The 27,294-nt window shown below is 39.5% G+C and overlaps 1 protein-coding gene across 1 annotated transcript in view; it reads right to left on the minus strand.

The window, feature by feature from the left end:
* LOC102925212 (transmembrane 9 superfamily member 2-like) overlaps positions 1-27,294 on the minus strand; it is a 75,931-nt gene that overhangs the window by 34,994 nt on the left and 13,643 nt on the right. Inside the window, exons 6-12 of the mRNA XM_006991989.4 lie at positions 21,519-21,646; positions 20,350-20,461; positions 15,052-15,131; positions 8,194-8,302; positions 7,035-7,167; positions 4,657-4,776; positions 4,196-4,253 (exon numbers count right to left, since the gene is read on the minus strand). Coding sequence (XP_006992051.1) covers positions 4,196-4,253; positions 4,657-4,776; positions 7,035-7,167; positions 8,194-8,302; positions 15,052-15,131; positions 20,350-20,461; positions 21,519-21,646 — 740 coding nt within the window. The remainder of the gene's footprint in view (positions 1-4,195; positions 4,254-4,656; positions 4,777-7,034; positions 7,168-8,193; positions 8,303-15,051; positions 15,132-20,349; positions 20,462-21,518; positions 21,647-27,294) is intronic.

Raw genomic sequence — 27,294 nt, forward strand, 5'->3', positions numbered from 1 at the left:
TTGATCAGTTTGGGAGGCATTTAGGCAGTGGGACCAAGTCCTGTGCTCATTCCATGAGTTGGCTGTTTGAAACCAGGAACTTATGCAGGGACACTTGGCTCAGTCTGGGAGGAAGGGACTGGACCTCCCTGGACTGAGTCTACCAAGTCGATCACAGTCCTCGGGGGAGGACTTGTCCTGGAGGAGATGGGAATGGAGGGTGGGCTGGGGGTAAGGGGAGGGCGTGGGAGGGGGGAGAATAGGGGAACCCATGGCTGATATGTAGAACTGAATGGTATTGTAAAATAAAAAATATATATCACAACAACAACAACAAAAAAAAAGCACATCTATAAAAGAAAGCATTGATAAACAGGACACAATCCATGTTCATGTCTTTTGCTATACAAAAGACAAGCACTACAAGAAATTGTTATAAATTCTATGTCACGGAAATCACTTATATACATAAAAAAAACTTTCAAAATGTGACAAGAAAGAAAAAAGGTAGGAGTGGTTATGGATCTCAATTATCAGAGCACTTGCCTAGCAAACACAAAGCTCCTTTGGTCCCCAACACTGCATAAAGCCGAGTGCAATAGTGAATACCTGGAATCCTAGCACTTGGGAAGTAGAGGCAAAAGAGTGAGAAATTCAGGGTGATCCTTAGACACATGGCAAGTTCAAGGCTAGCCTGGGTGACAAGAGACTCTACCTCAAAAAAAAAAAGTAAATAACAGAAAAGAAAAAAACAAAAGTAACTAGTAGATAGGCATGGTGGCACATGGCTGAAATCCCAGCACTAGGGGGCTATCTTGTGTTTTCTATTGCTGTGAAGAGACACCAGGACAAGGCAGCTCTTATAAGGGAATACATTTAATTGGGCTGGTTTACAGTTTCAGAGGTTTAATTCATTATCATCATGGCAGGGAACATAGCAGTGTACAGGCAGACATGCTGCTGGAGAAGGAACTGAGAGTTCTATATCTGGATCCACAGGCAGCATAAGCAACTGTGTCCCACATTGGGTGTAGCTTGAACTTAAAGCCCACCCCGCACTGACACACTTCCTCCAACAAGGTCATACCTACTCCAACAAGGCCACCCTCTCTATGGGCCAAGCATTTAAACACGTGAGTCTATGCGGGCCATTCCCATTCAAACTACCACAGGGACTAAGAATGGAAGATTGTGGGCAAGGGGAATGGAGAAAAAAAAAACAATTAAAAATGAGTAAAGATTGTCAGGCCGTCAGTGGCTCACGCCTTCAATCCCAGCACCCGGGAGGCAGAGTCACGCAGATCTCTGTGAGTTCGAGGCCAGCCCAATCTACAGAGCAAGATCCAGGACAGGCACCAAAACTACACAGAGAAACCCTGTCTTGAAAAACAAAACAAACAAAAAAAGAGTAAAGATTTGGGCCTGTGAGATGATTCAGTAGATAAAGGCACTTGCTTTGAAATCTGGTAGCCTGAGTTTGATCTCCAGAATTCACATGGGAGAAGAATAGAACTAGTTCCTGCCTGTTGTCTTCTGACCTCTGTACACACATCATGGGACACTTTTGCCCTTGAACACACTCAATACACACACACACACACACACACACACACACACACACACACACACACACACACACACACTTGTAATGAAGTTTTAAAAACAAAGATTTGAATTGACACTAGCCTAGCATGTGCAATGCTCTGGGTAGCACTAGGAGTGAGAGGGGGGAAAGGAAGAAGAAGAGGGGAAGGAGAGAGGAAGGGAGGGAAGAGAGGAAGAAGAAAGGGAGGGAAGGAAGAAAAGTGGTAGTCTTAGGAATAGAAAGGAAGAGCTGAGTAATTTATAAGCAATAAAAAGAATGGATTCAGTGAAAAGGTAAAATGGATGTCCAAGGGAGGAACAACAACAGATTGAGCCAGGCTGTAAAAGAAATGAGAAGGGAACAGAAAGGATCACAATAGTGGTAAAGTGTCCTTCCAATCAGAGTTTAAGTGTTATTGCCTTTGTAAAGCCTTCCCAGGTGGGCCGAACTGAAGTCGCCTTTTCCTCCACTGAACCTCCACTATATTTAATACATACTCTTGTAACCCCTTGTCTTTCTACCAAGTAGAATTGTTACTAGTTACTATTTTACACACTTTTTCATTCCTTCCCCCTATCTCAATAATTCATTAGTTCCTAATTATACAAAAGCAGAATTTCAAGGTCATTTTCTATTTATTTCATACCAAGTCCTTACTAAATATAGAAACAACAACAACAACAAAAATCCTGCAGTAAGATCAATGAAAAACTATCCAGTGCAGTGACTGATCCTTTTGCTAAAGCATTTATTTTTATATGTGTTTGCATGGATGGAGACATGCTGTGCATGTACATGCCACAGCACACATGTGGAGGTCAGAGGACAACTTGCAGGAGTTAGTTCTCTCTTCCATCATGTGAGTTCCTGGGCTCAAACTCAAGTTTTCAGGCTTGGTTGGCGGCAAGCCTTCCTCCCTGCTGAGCCACTTCGCTAGACCCCTGAAGCTGGCTGCTGTGTGCATGTGTTACCTTGGGATTACAACTACAGATAATGATATTTGTACTGGCACTTTGTTACCAAATATATTCAGTTTCAGATTTATCTGAGTCTTGAACTTGAAGCAAAATATATCTGAAAAACTGTCTAGGACATGTCTTTCTTATGAAAGTGCATTAAACCATTCATCTCAGAAAAGACCACCTATTCTCATTTGAGTGTATGTTACAGAAAGCCAGATGGCTCTATTCAAGGAGAAGAGGAGAAGCAATTCATTATGCTAATTAAGTCAGTCAAAAATTCTGAGGAATATAGATCTGATGTGTAATTTTATAATGTTTAAAGTAGCAATGATCTTAACCTTTTCTCTTGAGTTTAGAGTAAACAAGTTACATATAGATGAAATTGATTACCTATCTACTGACAACATCACTGAAGTATATCATTTATGGTACTATACTGAGTCCCACCACTGTTAATGTTTGCTGTCTTTCTACCACTAGTCAGAACACACTGTATACTTCACTCATATCTGCTCTATAATATTTTCAGGATAAGAGCACTTCTTCTGTTGTAATATACCTGTAGCTTTAAAGACATGGTTTTAAGTAAATAGGAATTATAGCACCAGGATACAATTAAGATACAATCCAATAATATTTTCCTTACATATAAAGGATCACCTTTCAAAACATATCAAGGAATATTTTTCCTTGGCATTAAAAATGTGAGGTGCACTGAATTGCGTTCTCCCAAATTGATATGTTAAAATATGAGCCACAAATGTTCTATTGGTAGATGGGCCCTTTGAGACATAATTAGGTTTAGATGTGGTTGTGAATGGAGAACCCTAGGAGATTAGTACTATGAGCTTAAAAGAAGAGATCTCAGAGAACAGCCCTCTGTCCCTTCCCTCCCCTCCCCAATCTTCCTTCCTAATCTCTCTGACTTGGAGAGAAGCTGGCCTTTTTAAAGCCAGAAAGACAGCACTCAGTAGAGCACAATTATGCTAGCACCCTCAAACTCAGTTGCCTGCAGAACTGTGTAAAGGTACATTTCTGTTTTTCAAATTATCTAGTTTATAGCGTTTTGTTGTGGCAGCCCGAACTAAGACAAAAACTTCAAGAAATATAGAGGTAAAATCCTAAGTGAAGTATTGTGAGAAGAGAACCAGCTAAGACATAAAGGGACACTCGGCTACACACACACACACACACATACACACACACACACACACACAGAGAGAGAGAGAGAGTCATTAAGAGACTGAATGAACTACTCTCACAGCCACTGCATAGCAGCAGTCCCACCTCCACATTGACTGTGAATGTACCTACAACTATCACTAATGATGCTGCAGTGACAAGGAGAGACAGGAAAAAATAATCACTGAAGGCAGCAACAAGGAGAATAACAAAATGCCATTCGTAAATTGTCGCTACAGTATGATGTGTAATGCAAAACGTTTAACTATGATAAGCATTGACAGAATCTGCTTCAAAAACAAAGATGAAAATGGAACATGTAACAGTACAATTGCCATTTCTTTGTACTAGAGTTTAAATGTAGACTATTGTAGCTACAGAAAACATAGTGGTCAATCAACTCCTTCCTACTCTTCATTATAGTGTACAAAATGAAACCTAAGAAAGAATATAATTGTATATGGAGAAGAGAATATAAGATACTAACCCAGGAAATAACAATGATGTCAGCATAAAATGCATCTTCCAGTTTCTACCATTAAATGCTGAGGAAGCAAAAAACAGAACAGTTACTGAAATGCTTTGATTTAGACCATTTTACAAATACTGTTGTGTATCCAGTTAGTGGTGGCACACGCCTTTAATCCCGGCACTTGGGAAGCAGAGGCAAGTGAATCTCTGTGAGTTTGAGGCCAGCCTGGTCTACAAAGTGAGTTCCAGGACAGCTAGGGCTACTCAAAAAAACCCTATCTCAAAAAATTAAAATTAAATTTAAAAATACGGTAATGTAATCAGTACATTACACTTGTACTGTAATCAGTACAAAATTACAACTGAGTATGTTGACTGAAATTTCTTATAATTTTTTCTGATCTTTTTCTTTAAGGCCTTTTAATTTCTACATTTAACACACCAACTTTCTGAAATAATAACAGTAGTAATGCTTACTCTTGTACATTTTGGCAGACACATATCCAGCAGGGATTTCCAGTAAGAGCCACAGCACTATAGCATAGTTCATTAAAGCACTTTGATCAGCAAGGGTAAGAAAGCCAAGGCCAGCCAGAACTAAAGGCAGAAAAATAAAATGAGAACTACATGAGAACAGCCTCCAGATTTTCTAGGAATTTAAGCATTACCCCCATTAACACAAGGAAATGTTCCAAGGGAAGTACTTAAATCATATTGCAAACAAACAATATTCAGTTATCTACTTCCCTGACAGTTTCTCAAGTGAAAAGATTTGATTTTCAGGTAAAAGTATATGGAAGTTTGATAGTTGAATTAGTCTTTAATTTCACTAGATCAAAATCATGCACTGTTTCCCCTTCCCTGCCCAAATAGTCACCCCAAGAATAACAAATTACTTTCCCCTCAAATTTTCCTTTTCTCAGCTTGGCAGTGGTAGAACAAATCTTTAATCTCATCACTGGGGAGGCAGAAGCAGGCGGATCTGTGTGAGTTCAAGGCCAGCCTGGTCTACAGAACAGCCAGGGCTGTTACACAGAAACCCTGTCTTCAAAAACAAACAAAAAATAATTTCTTTTCTTTGTATTTTGTCAAAGCGAGGAATAAAAATATCAAAGTAAGACAGTTTGAGGGGCGTGGAAAGTGCCCTCAAATTGGACTTTTAAAATTATCATTGACCTCTGAAACATCTAATAAGTCATTTTTTGCACAACTTCGCTCATAAAATCGTTGCTCTGGCTATCAAACAGTGATAAGCTCCATTTTGAGCTCATAAATTAAAACAGCACATGTTTGTAGGTCATTGTTAGACTGACTACTACCGATGCAGTAATGAAGCTGGGCAAGGTAGCACGCACCTGGAGTCCCAGAATTTGGGAAGTGAAGGCAAGGGGATCAGGAGAACAAGGCCTTGGCTACACAGAGAGATCTAGACTAGTCAGCGCTGCATGGGACCCTGTCTCAAAAAATAAAAAAGAAGCCTGGGGATTATAGCTCAGTTAGTAGCACTCTTGCCTAGAAGGTACAAAGCCTTGGGTTTGATCCCCAGAGTTTCATAAATTGGTTGTGGTGACACATGTCTATTTATAATATCACTTGGGAGGAGGAGGAAAGAGGATTATAAGTTCAATTTTATCCTCAGCTATGTGAAACTCGACATAAGTAAACGCCAGATTAAAAAATGAAAAATAAGAATTCCATTTCATTTATACACTTAAAGATCTGTACTTATAGGCTGAGGCCATAGTTCAGTCTACAAAGTACTTACCTTGCAAGTACAAAGACCCAAGTTCAATACCAAGAATATGTGCTAAAAAAAATTAGATATGAGCTGGAGAGATGACTCAGTGGCTAAGAGCACTGGCTGCTCTTCCAAAGGACCCAGGATAAATTCCCAGCACCAACATGGCAGTTTACACCTGTCTATAACTCCAGTTCCAGGGGGTCTGACACCCTCACACAGACATACATGGAAGCATAATACTAATGAACATAAAATAAAAATAAATTATAAAAAAAGTCCAGTTAGGGGTAGTGGTACACACCTTTAATCCCAGCACTTGGGAGGCAGAGACAGGCATATCTCTATGAGTTTGAGTTCAAGGCCAGCCTGATCTGCAAAACAAGTTCTAAGACAGCCAAGGGTACACAGAGAAACCCTGCCTCGGAAAAAAAAAAAAAGGACATTGTAGTGCACTTTATAATCCCAGCTCTACAGAGGTAGACAGATGACTCTCTGCACTTTATTGGCTGGCCAGCCTACTTTAGTTGTCAAGTTCCAGATCAGTGAGAAACCTTGTCTTGAAAACACAACCAGAAAAATCAAAACCCTGAACTTAAGCTTGCATGGTATTTCAAAATGTTAGCCTTTGTTTCAGGTGTTTCCTCAGTCCACTGAAAATATTCTATTCATACCAATTTTCAATAGTGCATCTACCTTATGAGGTAAGAAATATGTGCTGAGTTTTTGTTTTTTAAATTTGGTTTTGTTTTTTGTTTGTTTTAAAACAGGGTCTCACTATGGATTCTGGCTATCCTAGAATTCACTCTTGTAGACCAGGCTAGCCTAAGATTCACAGAGATCTGCCGGTCTCTGCCTCCTCAGTGCTGGGATTAAAGTCGTGTGCCACTATGTCTGGCTGTGCTGAAGCTTTTAAACAAATTATTTAGAACTGATATAGGAACATTCTCAAACTCACATCCAGAATTTGAAAAGACACAAATGTAAGTACTAAAAAACATGAATTTTACTGCAATTGAGGGTACATTTTTCAAGCTCATTTTGTATTTATGAATTAAAGTCTAACACATGTCAGCAGTTCACTACAAATGCTTAAGCTATACCTGAATGTACTCACATAAAGAAAAAAATGTCATTATGAAAACTTGTGTTCCTTGACCGAGAAGAACTGACAGCAACATTCCATGTTCTGGGGGCATGAATACACTCCCATGAATCATCCTCCATCCAAACTGCCTCCGGTTGTATACCTGCATGTGAGAAATTCTTTAATAAACATGTAAGTTAATATGACAAGTTACAGGAAATGGAATTTTCCACTCAAGACAAACTAACTAGAAAGCAATGGCTATGGATTCAGCAGCTTTCTGGATGCTGTATGAGCCTGCTACATAAATAAATCACTCTCTTAAATTATGTTTTGCATTAGAGGGGTGTGTTAATTATATAAAGCACACAGTTTGCTGTATTTCCACAAAGAAAGCAAAATTATTTAACCTAAGACACTCAACAGATTCATAGAAATTCAAAATTCATCAATATGCAAACATTTACAAGAACCAAAACAGTAAATATAATATAACGTAAATTATACTATACTACCTTGCAACATTTGATATTTCTATCTCATGTTTCAAGCCAATTAAGAGTTTCTTAAAATGATATGTTTAGCCATCAGAAACATATACAAAATATAACCAGAGTTGTTGGCAAACAAGTCTCTAAATAAACTTACACTTGAAAATAAATCTATACAACTCTATACTTTGACTGTATAATTCAGTGATTCTCAACCTATGGGTTGCAACCCCTTCCGAGTCAAAGGGACCTCTCACAGGGACCATTGAAAAACACAGATATTAGGGCAGTAGTGGCGCATGCCTTTAATCCCAGCACTCAGGAGGCAGAGCCAGGCCTGGTCTACAGAGTGAGACCCAGGACAGGCATCAAAACTACACAGAGAAACCCTGTCTCGAAAAACCAAAGAAAAAAAAGAAAAACACAGATATTTACATTATGATTCCTAACAGTAGCAAAATTACAGTTATGAAGTAGCAATGAAACTAATTTTGTGGTTGGGGGTCAGCACAATAGGAGAAACTGAACTAAAGGGTCACAGCATTAGAAAGGCTGAGAATCACTGTTATAATATACAAAATTGCTAGACAGCAGCAATGTGTTATAGTCAAGGTACTATACTCTCAGTAAAAATTCAATAACTGACAACCAAGCAGAATATATATCAAGTTGAATTAAAATGTGCAATTTTTACTTACAGAAAGTTTTGTTCCACTGTATTTGGCAATATCTCTACAGATACCCTTTAAAATGATGATAATCACCAGTCCACACAAGGCAAGTACCACAAAAAAGGAGTTTACGAGTCTAGAAATTTTTGGAAAGAAAAAAAAAAAAGGGTTGGCAAGGTAGCTCAGCAGGTAAATATGCCTGCCACCAAGACTGAGCCTGGATTTGATCCCTGGAACCCATATGGTTGAAGGAGGGAACTGACTCCTTCAAGTTGTCCTCTGAATCAACATCTCTCTCCTCTCTCTCTCCTCTCTCTCCCCTGTCTCTCTGTCTCTCTGTCTCCCCTCCCTCTCTCCCTCCTTCCCCCTCTCTCTGGGTATCTCCCCCACCCCACACACATACCACACAAATAAATAAAAATAAGTGACTGTGGTCGTTTGAATGAGAATGGCCTCTGAAGGCACATATACTTGAATGATTAGTTTTTAGTTGGCGGAAGGATTAGAAAGTGTGACCTTGTTAGAGGAGGTGTGTCACTGGGAGTGGGCTTTGAAGTTTTAAAAGCCCATGCCAGACCCAGTTACTCCAACCTGCTGATAAAGTCTAAGCTGTCTGCTACTGATCCAGCACCATGCCTGTCTGCCCACCATGATGGTCATGGACTAACCTCTGAAACGGTAAGCAAGCCCCCAATTAAATGCTTTCTTTATAAGTTGCCTTGGTCATGGTGTATCTTCACAGCAACAAAAAAATAACTATGACAAATGCAATTAAAAAAAGTTTTACAAAAGTTAAATTTCTTTTTATTTCTAATTTATTTGTAAAAAAAAAAGTTGAATTTCTTTTTATTTCTTTTTTTTGTTTTGTTTTTTTTTGGTTTTTTTTTTTGTTTTTTTGTTTTTCGAGACAGGTTTTCTCTGTGTAACTTTGTGCCTTTCTTGGAACTCACTCTGTAGCCCAGGCTGGCCTCGAACTCACAGAGATCCACCTGGCTCTGCCTCCCGAGTGCTGGGATTAAAGGCGTGCGCCACCACCACCCGGCTCTTTTTATTTCTAATTTATTTGTTTTGTGGTGTTTGAGAAGTTGAATTTTAAATTTATTTTAAATAATGTAATATTTACACACACATAATAATGTAATTTTAGAATGTTCACCTCATTACATTCTACTGTTTCCCTTCTACTCCCGCTGATCCCCCTCCTCTTCCTACCTAGTTTCTCTTCCATTTTATTCATTCATTCATTCATTCATTCATTTGTGAGTTTCACTAAGGTTGCTTATAGGATCCTGGGTAAGGAACCAGGAGACTTGGGAGTATAGTCTCCTTAGCAGTGGCTACACACTGAAAAGGTCTCTTCTCCCCCAGCAACCATTAATTACCTACAGATACTCAGGGAAGAGAAGGGCTTGGTGAGCTATCATTATCTGCCTATGGATCTAGGGGAGGAGGTCCTGCTCATGAGCCTTTCCCTGCCTGGGACAGGATGTTGACAGGCCCAGTCTTGTGAGGGACTTGTGACACTAATCGCAATTGATTTCAATTATTTAATTGAACAGTGAAAATACGTGAGCTGTAAAAGAAAGACATCCAAAATTATCACTCAGCCTATCCATTTTTTAAGGTTAAATTTAGACCAAAGACTAAATGCATTGAAGACAGACATATTTGTATACTCCTGTGGTTCTAACACTTAGGAGGCTGAGACAGAGAATCAGAAGTTTGAGGCCAGCCTTGGCATACTCCTGAAGTGCTACATTTATAGGCATGAGTCACCACACCTGGCTTTATTTCAGAATTTTTCAAAACGTCAGGCCACCAAGATACTTCAGGAGGTAAAGACACTTCCTGTGAAGCCTTAAGATCCAAATTAGTTCCCTATAACCTACATACTGAAACAAAGAACTGATTCTCATAAATTGTCCACTGATTTCCACATGCATCCATGCATGATAAATAAATGATCTTTAATTTTTGGCTTAAGAATTTTATTGACATGTTTTGATCAAGTCTTCCCCCAGTCCTTGACTTCCAACTTCCTCCTGTATGTCCCCACCACCATGTGTTCTTTATTCCCACTGAGTCCACTTGGCGCTGCCTCTCAGGTACCACATCTCCAAAGAAAACTGACTGAGCTTACCCCAGCAGCCACCCATTACCAATAGCTCCTCAACAGGAGGGAGAACTCTGTAAGTCTCTCTCTTATCCATGCTGGGATTTGGGCTGGCTTGATCTCTTGCAGAAATTGTGGCAAAATAATAAATAATTTAAAAATCTATCCCCAAGGAGAAATAAGAAGTAAAATCAGTATCACAAACTTCATTTTGGAGCACGGCCCTGTGAGCTAAAGTTTAGGAGTCACAGGCTTCCTGACCTCTAAGCCAATAGACTAAGACTTTTATATTTGCAAGAGTCAGAGCAAAAACTCCAAGGACTCCCTATCTATCAACTACTACTGTTTCTAAAATTAAAATTTTTTAAAAATCCTAAAATCAAAACCAATGCCTTCTGTCATCTCCAACCCCCAGCCAAATCTACACATGATTAAAAAATTGCATGGGACCCAGCTAGGCCCTCTGAATGTGGGTGAAAGTTGCATGGCTTGATGTGTTTGTGGGTCCCCTGGCAATGGGACCAAGACTTATCCCGGGTACAGGAACTGGCTTTTTAGAGCCCATTCCCTATGATGCGATGCCTTACTCAGCCTTGATGTAGTGGGGGTGGGATGGGGCTAGGTCCAGCCCCAACTTGATATGCCAGCCTGTGTTGACTACCAAGGGAGGCCTTACCCTCTAAGAGAAGGTGATAGGGGTGGGTGGGGAGGTAGCGAGAGAAGAGGAGGGAGGGAGAACATGGGTTGGTGTATAAAATGAAAGAAAATTTATTAAATAAAAATTATTTTAAAAAATTACTGGTTAATAAAAAGGCTAGCACAATTTTACTGAGATACCAAAAGGAAGAACAGTAAGATACATATGGTTCACAAGAATTATTGTATATTTCAAAATCAGGAGATGATTTTGAATGCTCCCCCAAAAATAAAATAACATGTATCTGAGGTAAGAGGTATTCCAATTACCCCAATATACATGCACTAAAATGCCACACTGTCCCTGTAAATAAATACAATTACTATGTGTAGATTTAAAATAAAATATATAAGCCAGGAGAAGTGATGTAGGCCTATAATTCCAGTATGCAGGAGAGTGGGAACTTTCAAGACCAGCTTATACTACAGACTGAGAATAAGACAGGCATGGATATGCATACTTGTAACCCCAGCATTTGGGGGTAGAAGCAAGGTTACAAGTTCAAGGACCACCTAGTCTAAGAGATGCTATCTTTTGAAAAATAGAAAATTGTGGTGATATGTTGTGTACCCTAATATATTGTGTACCCTAATAAACTTATCTGGGGGTCAAAGGAGAGAGCCAGCCACTAGATTAGACATAGAGGCCAGACAGTGGTGGCACACACCCTTAATCCTATCACTTGGGAGGCAGAGATCTGTCTGGATTTCTGTGAGTGCAAGGCCACACTGGGAACAGAGTCAGGCGTGGTGGCACATGCCTTTAATCCCAGCACTTGAGATCTCATGCCTTTGCTTGGAAAGCTCACAATCCCAGGAAGTGACATGGCTGGGTGGAGAATGATATATAAGGCCTGAGGAGACAGGAATTAAGCAGCAGTTCAACTGAGACCCTCAGGGGTAAGGATTCAGAGGCTTTCAGTCTGAGGATTCGTGGAAACAGGATCAGCTGAGAAGTTGGCAAGTTGAAGTAGCTGTGGCTTGTTCTGCTTCTCTGATCTTTCAGCTTTCACCACAATATCTGGCTCCGGGTTTTTGTTTTGTTTTGTTTTGTTTTTTAATAAGACCGTTTAAGATTTGTGTTACATTAAATCTCTCTGTGTGTCTGTCTCTGTCTCTATGTTTCTCTTTCTCTGTGTCTCTCTCTGCATCTCTCTCTCTCTCTCTCTCTCTGTGTGTGTGTGTCTCTGTCTCAGCCCCTCTCTATTTCTCTATCTCTGTCTTTCTCTCTCTGTCTCTCTGTATATCTGTCTCTCTGTATCTCTCTCTCTCTCTCTCTCTCTCTCTCTCTCTCTCTCTCTCTCTCTGTGTGTGTGTGTGTGTGTGTGTGCATGTGCATGCATGAATGTATGTGTAAAAATAAAAGATAACAAACAAATGTTTTTCCAAGGAGACTTCTGGGTATGTGTGGCTTGATCAACATAGGGGCTTTCTTTCTTTCTTTCTTTCTTTTTTTTTTTTTTTTTTTTTTGGTTTTTCGAGACAGGGTTTCTCTGTGTAGCTTTGCACCTTTCCTGGAACTCACTTGGTAGCCCAGGCTGGCCTCGAACTCACAGAAATCCGCCTGCCTCTGTCTCCCAAATGCTGGGATTAAAGGCATGTGCCACCACCGCCCAGCAGGAGCTTTCTAAACAAAAGACTTCTCTAGAAATTTCCTGTAGGGTAGAGGAATGTGAAGAATATGAGTAAAGATAAAACCATACTCATTTTCTCTCTCCCTCAGTTCCTTTCTTCTGTGACAGGGAGTATCTTGCTTTGTAGCTCAAGCTGACCTCAAAATCACGACCCAACTACATCAGTGCTAGGATCTCAGTGTGTGCAACCACACTTGGGGAAGACTTTAGCCTCATTTTAAAGGCAATGGGGATATAAGAAGAATCCCCACTTTGCAAATGCTGTATCACAGTACCACCCCTTTCCTTACTTTCAGTTTCCTTCTACATCTTTCTTCTGCCCTAGGTTGCTTTACTATAGGAAATAGGAATAAGGGAACAAATACTAAGTATACACATTCATTTCTTCTCTACATAATCTCCTAAGTTGTTAACTTTTCCTTGTCCCATTGTGGCCTCAGTTTGTCCATCCCTCAATTTCACACTGAAATTGCTCCTTCCCTGGTCAGATTTTCAATTATGTTGTCTGATCCTGTTGAAAGTTCCTGAAAAATCAAGATCTTTTACATGGAAGATACTACAATGGAAGCTTCATTTAAGCAGAGGCCTTTCTACTTCATTAACCACTTGGAGACTGTAGTGGTACTCAGGATATCAGGAACTAAAAGAAAATCCTATTGAATAAATAGACTCCACTGCCAGACATTATTTCTATACAATCCTCCTATTTGTATAAGCTGCCTTGATGAGATGGCCAATCTGAAAGCTGTTAGTTCATCAAGTTTGAACTGACCTGAAAACTTCTTCCCTACTGACTAGCTTTCATTGGGCCAGAAGGTGCTCAGCAGACTTCTAGGGGAGAAAAGCCTCAAACACACCCCTGACAGCCAACTTTCACGCTCCAATACTGACATGCCAGGCAAGATATGCCTATGACTAAGATAGTGGCATGAAAGTTATTGGAGCAACCAATTGCTTTGGATCTGATTTGAGGCCTGCTCCACAGGAAGGAATTTAGGCCTGGTACTATAAAGCTGGTCAAAAGTCCATTATGGCCAGAGAGATTATAGGCCATGGAAGGAGGGGAATTTAAACAGCATGCTGTTAAACTGCCTTCTAAATATTTCTTTATACCCATAGATTAATGCTGCCCTCAGATATGACCATAGAAACTTCTGTCTGCAGCAGTCAGAAGTTAATAAAGAGACTCACCACTAGTCAAAATGCTGAGAAGAAGCATCTATTAAGAGTTCAGCCTCACATGGGATATCTATATCAGCCCTTGCTCCCAAGGGAGCACCACAGAAGAGAAATGGAAAGAATACAAGAGCCAGAAGATAGGGATGAGTGCTATAAAATACTGTTTTTGAGACATAACATAGCCATTGTACCAAAAACTCACCGAAGCTATGATTACTTACCCAAGATTAAGTAACAAGATCAGTCAACATTCTAACAATCAGCAATAACTGTACTCAGTAGGTTATTAGCACAAAAAAAGGAGAGGACGTGAAGAATGATGGGGACATGTTAGGGGGCCGAGGGGGAGAGAAAGAGGAAGTTGGAAATGTGCAGGATACATCCATTGTTTACTGACTCATCCTTTCAGTATGTCTCTGTCTGTCTCTCTGTCTGTCTCTCTGTCTGTCTCTCTCTCTCTCTCTCTCTCTCTCTCTCTCTCTCTCTCTCTCTCTCTCCCAGTTTTCCATGACATTCCTACCTTCCTCTACATAACTACTTACATTTTCTTATTCTTGGTTTGCTCAGACCATCTGAGTCCACAGACAGACAGACTTTCCCATTTTGTTTGTCGTCTGTCTCTTTCCCTCCTGCCTATTTCTTACAAGGTATCTAGCCTGTCCTTCTGCTTCTGTCCTCCAAGTGCTGAGGTTACTAATGTGTGTCACTGTGCCCAACTCTGGTTTTCATCCATTGCATAAAGCCTGCTTTCACAGTCATATTCTGCCCACCATCTCCCATGTCATCTACATGAAGACACAGTATCTATGGCATCACAGCTTCCTTTCCCTTCAGCATAAACATTAATGTATGTAAAATATATTTCTCTTCAACAAATATGTTAGTAGATAGAAATGAATGAGAGGGAAAACTAACCCAAAAGAAATGCTGCTCAGTATCATCAGTAGTGACAAAATACCTCAACTTAAAAACAAGTCTCCTAACCCTGGGGGAAAACAGGCAGGAGGACCCAGAGTTCAAAACCATCCTTGGCTATACTGCAACTTCAAGGCAAACCTGGGATACATGAGACTGTCTCCAAACAATAATAGCAAAAGGCTGTTTCTAGGAGGAAGAGCTAACTGAGAAATAGAGCACTTGCCTTGCATGTGCAAGATTCCAGGCTCATCCCCAGTGCCCACCCCCACCTACAAATTTGAGGAAAATCATCATTTATGTTTGCTCTCCTGGAGCTACTTTGTCTTTATTTTATGAAGTGCTTACCTAATCCAATGAAGGTTCATCTCGGCTGTAGACTTTAAATCATAATCCCATTCAGAAGACCACTCAGTAGAACTGCTTTTCTAAAATGAAAATATAAAATGAAATGACTAAACTTTACCTGACCTTTTGTGATTTGTTACTCAGAAGCATATAGAAGCCTATTCTGCACAGGCTTTTGCCCCTTTACTTCCAGCTTCATGGAATCTACCATTACATTTTAAGCTTGCTTTTACTCAGTAACGTTGACCTCATTACAAGAAAGAAGTAGAGCGGAGGCAAAAACAGGTGGATCTCTGTGAGTTCAAGGCCACCATGGTATGTTTAGTGAGTTCCAGAGCAGCCAGGGCTACATAAAGAGACTCTGTCTCAAAAACAAAAAGGGAAAGGAAAAAGACAGAAGTAGAAAGAAAGCTGTTGCTATCCAACAAAACAGCATCTTTCTGCTATTATTTTTTATGTAGTCCCAAACTACATCAGACACTCCCTTTTTCCCTTTTATCCTGACATATTTCCATTTGCACTGTAACTTCTTAGGATAATTGCAAAAGTGCATAAGCCTTTACATAATGACTCACTGTAATATTTAGAAAATTAAAAACTCACAACCAAAAATTCTCTTTGGGATAAGACTATATGATAGTGATCTGCACTAGCAATAGAAAGAATGAAATGCATTGATAAGTGATTTTTCAGAGACAGAACTAACTTTAGAAAGGTGAGAAGTACATATGGCAAAATGACATTCTGAAGCCAGTAGGTGCTTGCTGCACGAGCAGACAAAGTGAATTTGATTCCCAGAGCCCAGGTACAGGGAAAGGAGAGAATAGACTTCACAAAGTGGTACTCTAGCCTAACTACCCCCAACACACACACACGCACACACACACACACACACACACACACACACACACACACCATGCACACACAATAATCATTTCTTAAGTTTTAAAATCTTATTCCCCTCACCCCAGAAAGTGATATAACTATATTGCAAATGCAAATATTTTTCTGGAAGGATAAATTAGAAAAAGTAAAAATATGTCTTCAGAAAGAGAAATCAGCGATAAGTGAATAAAGGTAGAGAATTTTCTTACACTTTCCCTATACACATCGCCTGCAAACATACAGCCACTATAAATATTATTTAAAAGGTAACTTGTTTTACTAAAACTCAACAACTTTGCTACTTACAAATTCATAGTTATCCCCAGCTACATAGTTGAGTTCAAGGCAACCTGCACTACACAAGACCATATCTCAAAAAAAATAAATAAATAAACAAAAAAATAAATAAATAAATAAATAAACAAAAAAAAAAACACCTGGGAAAATTTCAGCAAAGACAGCAAGTGTTTAAGCATTGTTTTTGCACCAAACACTGCCATCTGCTGGAAATAATAGGTCATAACATGTATTAGTCATCCCAAAGAAAATAAACTATTTTAAAAATCTAAGGCACATGAGAACAAAATGACAAACACAAAAAGATAACTAAGTAACAGAGAACCTATTTTTTATCTGCTTAAAATTAATGAATTATTCTTGGTCTTTCCATCCCAAAGTATCAAAATCTTTGTAAGCTAGCAATTCTCATAAAATAAATATATGGCAAATTGGTCTTTAATGGTGGCAACAGTAACACAGCAACAAGGTGGAAACAAAGACTTCTTTATCCATAGTAGAGTACCCTGTGATGTGTCATAGTCAATAGAAATTACACAGAGACTCAATTTTGTAGGGAATTTGATCGCTAGTCCAATGGTTCTCAACAGGAAGAGCAGCACCCCCTACAGGGCACGATGAAAACATGTGGCTGCTACTGGCATTCAGAAAGCCAGGTGTCCTGCAGTGCATAGGGAGATCTACATAAAAGAGAACTGAGGATACTTGTGCTATGCCCGACACCTTTCAAACGTCCCATCCAAAATTCACGTAGGCGAGAGAGAAACTGCTTGTGATTGCCCACCCTTTGATTTCAACTTTGTTTTATAAAGTATTTTATATGATTTTAATATATATTAAATATCCCCCCTCAAGAATGCAACTGTCTTACTAACTTAGGAGAAAATGGTACTATACTTGTCTTAGTATGTTACCAAAATTGACTGACATTTCAAGAAGTAATAGCATCATTTGAAAAACAGCAATATTTGGGCCAACCATTTGCAATATTTTTGTCTGCCCATGATCACACTTACAATGACTATACACATAGATGTAAGCATATAAAATTGATAAAATACATAAAGGGTATATTATTTTATTAAAAGTTACTACTATTTCCCCTTAATGTTATTATTAGGATGTTACACTGGTATTTGTTAAAATTACATGCATAGACAGGTTTTGTTCCCTATTAACTATTAGTCATATGATAGAATAGTAAAGGGAGAGTTATAAAACATTTATTATTAAAGGGACATCGATCCGATAGAGTTGAAATTCCCTGATCTAGTTTAGCTCCCTCATTTTATTAGAAGGAAATTGGTATCCCAGGGGAAGGAGAGAATGAATGTACTCAGAGTCACAATATTAATTGTGCAAGCCACCCCGAAAACTTCTGATTCATAATCAGCGATTGGCTCATGCTGTCTGAAAATCAGAACTGCACTTTCCAGTAAAATAAAGTCATGGCCAGGTGGTGATGGTGTATGCCTTTAATCCTAGTGCTCAAGAGGCAGAGTCAGGAGAATCTCTGTGAGTTCAAGGCCAGCCTGTCTATGGAGAGAGTTCCAGGACAGGCTCCAAAGCTACAGAGAAACAACAAAAAGCAAAAAAAAAAAATGAAAAATAAAAAAACAAAGTCAAAGTCATAAGGCCAAAAGTGTAGCTGTGTTACAAAATATGCCTTACACATGTAAAGCCCTGAGTTCCATACTCCACACTGCAAAAACAAACAAAACATGCAGTGCATAAATCTGTAGAAAGATTCTCAGACTAGCTCACAAGCAAAGCTTAAACTAAAATTTACATCAAAACCTTTTATCATTATAATGAAACAAAAATATCTTTGTTTGATAGCATGACAACGGTAGGGCTCAATTGGCTCACAGAGACAGAAATGACAAGCTTGAGGCCTGCATGGGTCTGCACCAGCACCTCTGTGCATATGTTATGGCTATTAGCTTGGTGTTTTTCTGGGACTCCTAACAGTGAGAGTGGGTATATCTCTGACTCTTCTGCCTGCTCTTGGGACTCTTTTCCTCCTATTGGGATGCCTTGTCCAGCCTCAGTATGAGGCTTTTGCCTTGTCTAATTGTATCTTGCTTTGACCTGTTTGGCTGTTGTCACTTGGAGACCTGCTCCTTTCTGAAAAGGAAATGAAGGGGAAGTGGATCTGGGAGGAAGGGCTGGAGGGAGTGAAAGCAGGGGAAAGTCTGGCTAGGATATATTGGATAAGAGAAGAATCTATTTTCAATAATTTAAAAAAAACAGCAAGGGATATTTTTATTAGGTTGGGTCTTTAATTGTTTGGGAAGGTAATACATGCATACTACATATTTTGAACAAATTCATCCCCTACTACCTCCCATCTAACTCTTGCCATATTCCCTAGCACCTCTCCCTCCAAACTTCATTTACTTCCCCTCACTAAATGGACCCAGTGGTTAAAATGAGCATACATGAATTATAGTATTTTCTTTTGTTTTTAAATAGGGTCTCACTATATGTAGCTCAGGCTAGCCTCTAATTCATGATTGTCCTGCCCCAGCATTTTCAATGCTATAAAACAGTATATAAAATAAAAGAATTATGAATATATGCATTTTAGAGCAGCATTCAATAATTTACAATAACACCCAATATCCATAATTCATAATAGTAAGAAATGAAGGCAATGACTTCATAATCAGAATTCAAATATTTGTCATAAAAATAAAGAAGTGTTCACTCAAATGGTAATATAATTGATTCTATCTTTCCTTTTGAATAAATATAAACTAATTTTGTATTATTTGAGAACATGTATCATTCTCTGAAGACATGAAAGTACATTCACAAAGATTCTTAAATAAAAGGCAAAATAAAATCTAGGCATGATAACTCCAACACTTAGGATAGTAAAGCAGGAATCACAAGTCTGAGGCCAGACTGCTACAGAGTTCCAGGCCAGCCCATCCTACAAAGTGAAATTCTATCTCAACATCCCTCGAACCCATCTCCAAAACACAGGCAAAGAAAACTTGAAAAACTAAAGATTATCATACCATATCTGAACTTCTCTATGGTCAGTATGTGCCTGATCATGGGCTCAAGCTCATAATCTCACCCACTCAAGAGTCCATAAACTCTTGAGTCTAGACAGCAGTTTGTGGCTGCCTTAAGGTGGCAGGGGAAAGAGAGGTTGTAACTCAGGTGGTTAGGAGCATGTAGCTGTTACATGGCCCTGACCTCCATCAAGTGAGTCATTATGTGTACGAAATTTGTTTTTCCATTTATTTCCCTGTGCCATCCTCATGTCAAGATTATCCTGTGCCCCTATCCCATCTCCTGAATGTCTGTACACCAGAGGCACATGTAAGACTTCCATGGTCCAAAGCAGGATGATATACTGTAGTTCACCCAGTTACAGGGTCTAGAATAAATCCATGTCACAGGGTGTGATCAAATTTCCTACACTAGGAGAAGCAGGAAAACATAGTTGATGCCAAAGAGACAGGAACTGCACATGTGGAGGTCCATACCTTAGCCAAGGGAACAGCCACTAGTCACATGTGGCACCTAAAGCATGGCTCATGCTAAGAGAAGTGAGCCTGAAGTATTAAATGCACACTAGGTTTGAAAAAACTTCATACAGGGATTGAAAACTATATTTCTGTACCCCAAAAATATCAAGAAAAAATAAATAAAACAATATAAAAAACAAGTGGTTTACAAAAAATTGAGATAATAGGAGCATCAGAATATTCACTAGGAAGCTTATACAAACACACCAACCCTATAAAATTATCTTCTCCTTTACATATTCTGAAAAGAAGAATTAAATGCCATGAGATGTAATCGCAGCACTTAAGAGGTAAAGGCAAGAGGATCAGGAATTCAAGGGCAGATGGGATACAGCAGACACTGGAAGGGGAAGGGGAAAAGGAGAAGAAGGCAAAGAAGAGTAGAAGGGGAGGACAAGGGAAAGGGGACTGAGAGAGATAGTTTGACTGATTGAAGGAACCATGGTCTTATACATGCTCTAATCTCATCCCGACAACTTTAAAATGATGAAAGTGTCAGCTTGAATATAAATACATGTTATTTATGTGCCTGATCTATTAAAAAAATAAGGTGAGAGCACGGAGCACTTGCCTCAAATTTTACAGAATATGTGTAGACCACATTTAAATTCTCTGTATTGTCTTCAGGAATTTCTAAAGGCGGTTCGTTGCAAGTTAGGTGATTTTCATCCAAATGTTTATAGCTAATAAAAGAGAAAAGGAGGGAACTTTCCGTTATGTTCTTTATTTAGAACTCTTTTTAAACTCACTATTCTCCTGCTTCTGCCTCTTGACTTGGAATGTTGGGATAACACGAATAAATATGATACTCACCTATAGTTCTTCATAATTTAAAATACTTTTGCTCTAAATGTTCCCAACAAATGGGACTCTAAATACTACCTAAAACTACTTCAGAATACTCCTTTCACCTAAATAGAAAGAAAATAAATTCTACCAGAGAATGGCTTTCTTCTTATTTTGCCTCACCCCTCTTCAATACAATATCTTGTAACTTTAACTGTAGGGCTAGAATATTAAGTAAATGAAGAAGAAATCATATTTGTAAATCCCCAGATATATGAGATTCTACTATGTATAAAGCATCAAGCTTGGAATTCAAGGTTATTGCTAATATATACTACTAATGGCAGTTGAATTAGTATAGCCATTATGAAAAGTGCATAGAGGTTCCTGTATGATTCACCTACCCAAGTTCTGGGTACAGCAAATGGAGATAAACGAACAATTCTTTGGGCATTTATTAGGGCTCAAGGTACAATGGTAGATCTCTAATTGTTCTGTCTCTTTAAAATTGGGTCTCCAGGCTCTCCCTACATGTGTCCAGGGATAGAGTACTCAATAATTTTTGAGGCTTCTTATTCAGCTGTTGCGAGAGCTCTAATCATTAGCAGATTCTTCCACTCACCTGATACTTTTCTAATAGACTCTCCTGGTAATAAAGCTGTCCTCTCAAGAAAAACAAATAAAAATATATTTATATTAACCCCTTTATAATAAAACAGCAGCTAGAACACTCCCAATAAATCTATGCTTCTTTTTAATTCTTCCTAACATTGTGTGATGCTCAGATTCTTAGCACGTGGACACAGAGGAAAAGAATGATTAAGCTTTCAAAATACATCATGTAATGTATACATAGCTGTCCTAAAAGTAAAAAAAACGTCAAGTTGAGAATGTCTGCAGTTTAAGTCCATTTTTAAATCATTAGAACCAATTAAAAAGAAGCTCCACACTTACCTTTTGGGATCAACTCTGGAACTAATCAATTTTGCAACATTCCTGGTTGTGTCATCTTCCATGTGATATGTAATAGTAATGTCAAAATGGTTAAAGAGGTACAAACTATTATTTTTGTTGAATTCAGGCTGTAAAAGACAAAAGAAATTTTAAATTTTGAACTTTTCCTAGAAAATACAAAACCTGATAATGGAATAAAAAATTGTCTACACTAATACTTAAAAAAAAATGGAGAGAGAACTCAGCAGTTGGTCTTGCAGAGGACCTGGACTTACTCCCCAGCATATCCATAGTGCTTTACAACCTGCTCCAGTTCCAAGGGACCGGATGTCCTTTTCTGATCTTTGCAGGCACCGGACATACACATGGTGCACATACATAAACACAGGCAAAAATTTAAAAAAATCTAAATTTCTTCTAAAGAAAAACTGTGCTATAAATTTGAGTATATGAAGAGTAAATACATTTCTATAAGTTTAAAACTGCAACCATGCGTATTTGGCCTAATAAAGTATTAGTCATCTCTGTAAGTATTAAATAGTTGTTAAAGAAATATTGTAAAACTGTAATAGTCATAAAAGTATGTCATTTTTAGGTTTTAATAACACAAGAATATGGAATAATGAAAATTAACTAGTGAAATATCAATATATCCAGGATAGTAATTCATGACTGTAAAACCCAACACATGAGAGACTAAGGCAAGAGAACTGACTCCAGTTCCAGACTGGTCTGGGCTAGAAGGAGAGCTTTCTAAAAAAAAATATAAGTCATCAACATAGTTTAAGTACATCATGAGTCTGGACTTCATCATCAGAGAAGCTTCCTCCTGCAGCAGATGGAAACAAATAGAGACCCACAGCCAGACATTAGAGAGAGAGAGAGAGAGAGAGAGAGAGAGAGAGAGAGAGAGAGAGAGAGAGAGAGAGAGAGAGAGAGAGAGAAACAGAGAGAAACAGAGACAGAGACAGAGACAGACAGACAGAGGAAGAGGAGAGGGAGGGAGGGACAGAGGGACAGACAGACAGAGAGAGGAAGAGGAGAGGGAGGGAGGGTCAGAGACAGAGAGACACCTTGGAAAACTCAACTCTAAATGTGATGTCTCCATCAAATCCCTCCCTTTAGAGTTCAGGGAATCTCATAGAAGAGGAGGCAAAAGAGAGTATAAGAACCAGAGGGGATGGAGGACACCAGGAGAACAAGGTCCTCTAAATCAACCTAGCAAAGTTCATATGAACTCACAGAGACTGAAGAAGCATGCACAGGGCCTGCACAGGTCTGCACCAGGTCCTCCACATATATATTATGGCTACCGGTTCAGTATTTTCATGGGATTCTTGAGTGTGTGAATTAGTGGGTCTCTAATTCTTGTGCCTTCTCTTGGGTTCATTGCCTTTTGTTTGCTTGCCTTGTCCAACTTCTATGTGACGGTTTTTGTTTTATCTTATTATTATATTTCATTGTGTTATGTTTTGTGGTTATCTCTTAGAAGCCTGTTCTTTTCTAACGAGAGACAGAAAGGGAGTGGATCTGGATGAGAGGGGATGTGCGGAGGAACTGGGAAGAGTAGAGAGAAGAGAAACTGTAATCAGGATATATTGTATAAGAAAAGAGTCTATTTTCAACAAAAGTGAGAGGGAAAAAAAGAAAAAGATGAGAAGGCAGGAATATCGTGAGTTAAAAGCCACTTCAGCTACATAGCATGTCGGGGTTAGACAAAGCTACATGAAAACTTGTTGCAAAAGGGGACAGGGAGATGCTTAATCAGTAAAGTGTGTGCTAAACAAGCCTGAGAACCTGAGTTCCACTCCCAGCACCCACATATAAAGCTAAATTCAGCAGCACATATCTTTCCAATCCTGGGGAAGCAGAGAAAAAAGATGTCTGGGATTTACTGGCCAGTTATTCTAGCTAATTGGCAAGCTCTGGGTTCAGTGCTAGAACCTGTCTCAAACATTAGGTGGAGAGCAAATGAGATAGACATCTCCATCTTATATCAGCCTCTGACCCCTATACAATACATTCATGTACATGTGCGCGCCACACACACACACACACACACACACACACACACACACACACACACACAGAAAGAGAGAGAGAGAGAGAGAGAGAGAGAGAGAGAGAGAGAGAGAGAGAGAGAGAGAGAGAGATTGGAATAAATGGTGAATAAACATTTTTTCATGGAGTTTAGCAGGAAGTTTTGCAATAACTTATTCAGGATTGGAGATGTCCCCTAAAAATATATGCCCCCTAAAAAGAGTCAAGTTCAAACTCCCAATATCCATGAGTGTGATCTTTATTTGGACACAGGATCTCTGTGGGAGACCAGCTGGGAGACTGGCTCCCACATTTTACCCCAGGGTACTCTTGAGGAGTGAGGGATAAGAGATTTAGATAGAAATATAAAGGGGAGAGAAACAGATAGAAACACAGGATAGCCTTGGGAGGGTCTGGAATCTTATCCACTGGCCCTTCCTGTCTCTTCTAAAGGGCTATTTATAGGAATGTCAAGGGGTGGAGCAAAAGGCCTCCCCCCCAGCACAGTCAAGTGCAGACCCTTTCCAATCACTTAGTAATTATGCACGTGATCAAGCAATCCTCTAATGCAGCTCTACTGGGTAAAGCAAGCTCAGATCTCACTCGGAAACCTTTGTGGGTCTTCACAGGTCTCTACAGATATGTTCAAGTTAAAATTAGGCCACAGTGGTAGGCTGTGATATAATATTAGTAGGTTAGGACAGGGCTGCTTATTGTTTTTTAAAACAATATCTCGCTGATCTCACTCTGTAGCTCAGTGTCAGGATTCTGTACATGTGCAGCTCGGGGTCTTGTCTGGCACCTTATGTCATCAAGGGGCAACTGTGTACTGCCACGTGGTCACACAATCTCTGCCTTAAAAAGCCTCATATGTACCCCCATGTTCTCTCTCTGCACTTCTCCTCTTCCTGTGTTTCCTCTCTATGTTCCCTCCACCATGCCTGGCTTCTCCCTCCTATCCCCTCTTTTTTTCTGATAAAGCTCTTTCTAACTCTGGTAGCCATGGTCCATGACTTTTCTGCTGACCAACCAGCGCTTTTCATTCTTTCACTCAGGCCAGCCTGAAACTCCCTATTTGGTTGTCCTGGCTAGTTTTATGTCAACTTGACACAAGTCAGAGTCATCTGAAAGGAGGGAACCTCAATTGAGAAAATGCCTCTATAAGATCCACCTATAGGGCATTTTCTTAATTAGTGACTGTTGAGGTAAGGCCCAGCACATTGTGAATGGTAGTCTTAGGTTCTATAATGTTGGGCACCATAAGGCACGGACGTGAGGCCCAGTGTAACTTCCTGAGCCTAGCTCAAGTTTGGTGACCTGTCCTGGGACATGACTTCCACATACAAGTGACTCAGCACTACCTGACCTAGAATCGCCTCTGCCTAGTAACTGCTAAGATGGCATCATCTCATTGGCCCACTATCCTCACCATTATCCCAACCTATATAAGTTCTCTCCTGATGCAATAAAGCGAGTTCCTGCTTTGACAAGACTCCCAGCCCAGTGTGTTTCTCTCTGGTAGACTGGGGGGTGGGGTGGGCCTGGGCCATTGACACTCATCATCCCGCTCAGCCCCAGGGAGAGACCGGCTAGATTGGTCCTGGATTGTCCTCTGCCCTACCTATCAGTCAGATTGACACTGTTAGAAAGAGGGTTGAAGCCGGGGTGGGGGGATGGGGGTGGCGCATGCCTTTACTCCCAACACTCAGGAGGCAGAGGCAGGCAGATCTTTGTGAGTTCAAGGCCAGCCTGGCCTACAGAGCAAGATCCAAGAAAGGCGCAAAGCTACACAAAGAAACCCTGTCTCATAAAACCAAAAAAAGAAAAGGAGAAAGAAAGAAAGAAAGAAAGAAAGAAAGAAAGAAAGAAAGAAAGAAAGAAAGAAAGAAAGAAAGAAAGAAAGAAAGAAAGAAAGAGAAAGAAAGAGAGAAAGAAGGCTGAAGCCAGGCAATAGTGGTGCATAATTTTAATACCAGCACTTGAGAGACATTGGCAGACCAATCTCTGTGAGTTTGAGGACAGCCTGGTCTACAGAGTGAGTTCCAGGACAGCCAGGGCTACACAAAGAAACTGTATTGAAAAACCAAAAAAAAAAAAAAAAAAAGTGGGTAAGCAAACCAGTTAGCAGCATTCCTCCATGGCCTCTGCATGAGCTCCTGACTCCAGCCAGCTTCCTGCCCTGTGTGAGTTCCTGCCCTGACTTCCTTTAGTGAGGAACAATGATAAGAAGTGTAAGCCCAATAAGCCCTTTCCTCCCTTTCCTCCCCTTTTCTTCCTCAACTTGCTTTTGGACATGGTGTATTTCATCACAGCAATAGAAATCTTAACTAAGCCAGTAGCCAAGGCTAGCCTCAAACTCGTAGCAATTCTCCTGCTTCATTTTCCAGTGTATTGGAACTACAGGCACTAGACATGATAAGGACAGGGCTTATTAAACTTTGTTCACTCTTTTAAAAAATGCATTTATCTTTGCAGATGTGTATGATATGTGTGAGAGTGAGTAAGCAAGAGAACATGCAAATGCCACACTGTGTGGAAGTTGGCTCTAGCCTTTGACCCTGAGTTGTTTTTGTTTTAAACTTTTCTCTTTTTTCTTTGTTTCCTTCCTTCCTTCCTCTCTTTCTCCTATTAATTTTCCTTCATTTTCTACTTTGATTTGAAGAGGAGTCTCTTATTGCTATACTGTGTATAACAATGTGTATAGCTTGTGAGCTAGATGTTCACAAGCCTCTGGGACATTCCCTGTCTCTGCCTCCCATCTTAATATACAAATGCAAGGATTACTAACATGCCACTGTGGGTTCCAGAGTAGCAATTTAGATCATCAGGCTTACACCTGCTGAGCCATCTCCCTTGCCCTACTTTCTCAACCCATTTGACCCATTTTTTTCATCCAAGAAATGCTTACATGACCTTGAGTATATTAGGTATATAAAATAGACATGCAAAGGATTATTTTCTGAAACTCAAGTCAGCAAGTCAAACCACATATTTTTTCAATAGAGTATCTCATGTAACCGAGGCTGGGTTCCCACTTGCTATATAGTAAAGGAACTCCTGGTCCTTCTGCTTCTACCTCTCAAGTGCTAGAATTACAGGTATATGCCACAATACCTACTTTGTACAGTGTGGAAATACAAACCCTGTGCTTTGTTCATGCTAGGCAAGTACTCTGCTGAGTCACATCTCCATACCCTCAAACAGTAAATTTTATAATCAAACATTCTAACACAGTATAATCCAAAGATATACTACTTTGGTACTTACATGCTGAAGAATGATAGTAGGAACTAGTAAAATTCTTTGTTTTCTATAATTAAACCATTATGATTTTTAAAATTGTATTCGATTTTTATCTATTTTATGTATGGTAGACAGGGTGGAGAGTGTGCACATTCCATAGTAGTTTCTGTGAAAATAACAGGTCATGACTGGTGGTTTAAAAATTATTATATTTGGGCTATAGATGCAGCTCAGTTGTAGAATATTTGCCTAGCATGCACGAAGTGCCCTTTTGACCCCAAGCATTATATAAACCTAATATGGTGACACACATCTTTAATCCTACCTCTTGGGGAGAGGTAGGAAGATAAGTTCAAAGTCATGGCTGACTACACAGTGAGTTGAAGGACAGTCTGGGATATATGACACCCTATCTTAAACAAACAAATTCAGATTCCATTCACTTGAACTGCATTTGAGTACAAGGATTTTTTTGTTTTTGTTTGTTTGGTTG

Source organism: Peromyscus maniculatus, chromosome X (assembly GCF_049852395.1).
Source record: "Peromyscus maniculatus bairdii isolate BWxNUB_F1_BW_parent chromosome X, HU_Pman_BW_mat_3.1, whole genome shotgun sequence".
Classification (NCBI taxonomy): Eukaryota; Metazoa; Chordata; class Mammalia; order Rodentia; family Cricetidae; genus Peromyscus; species Peromyscus maniculatus.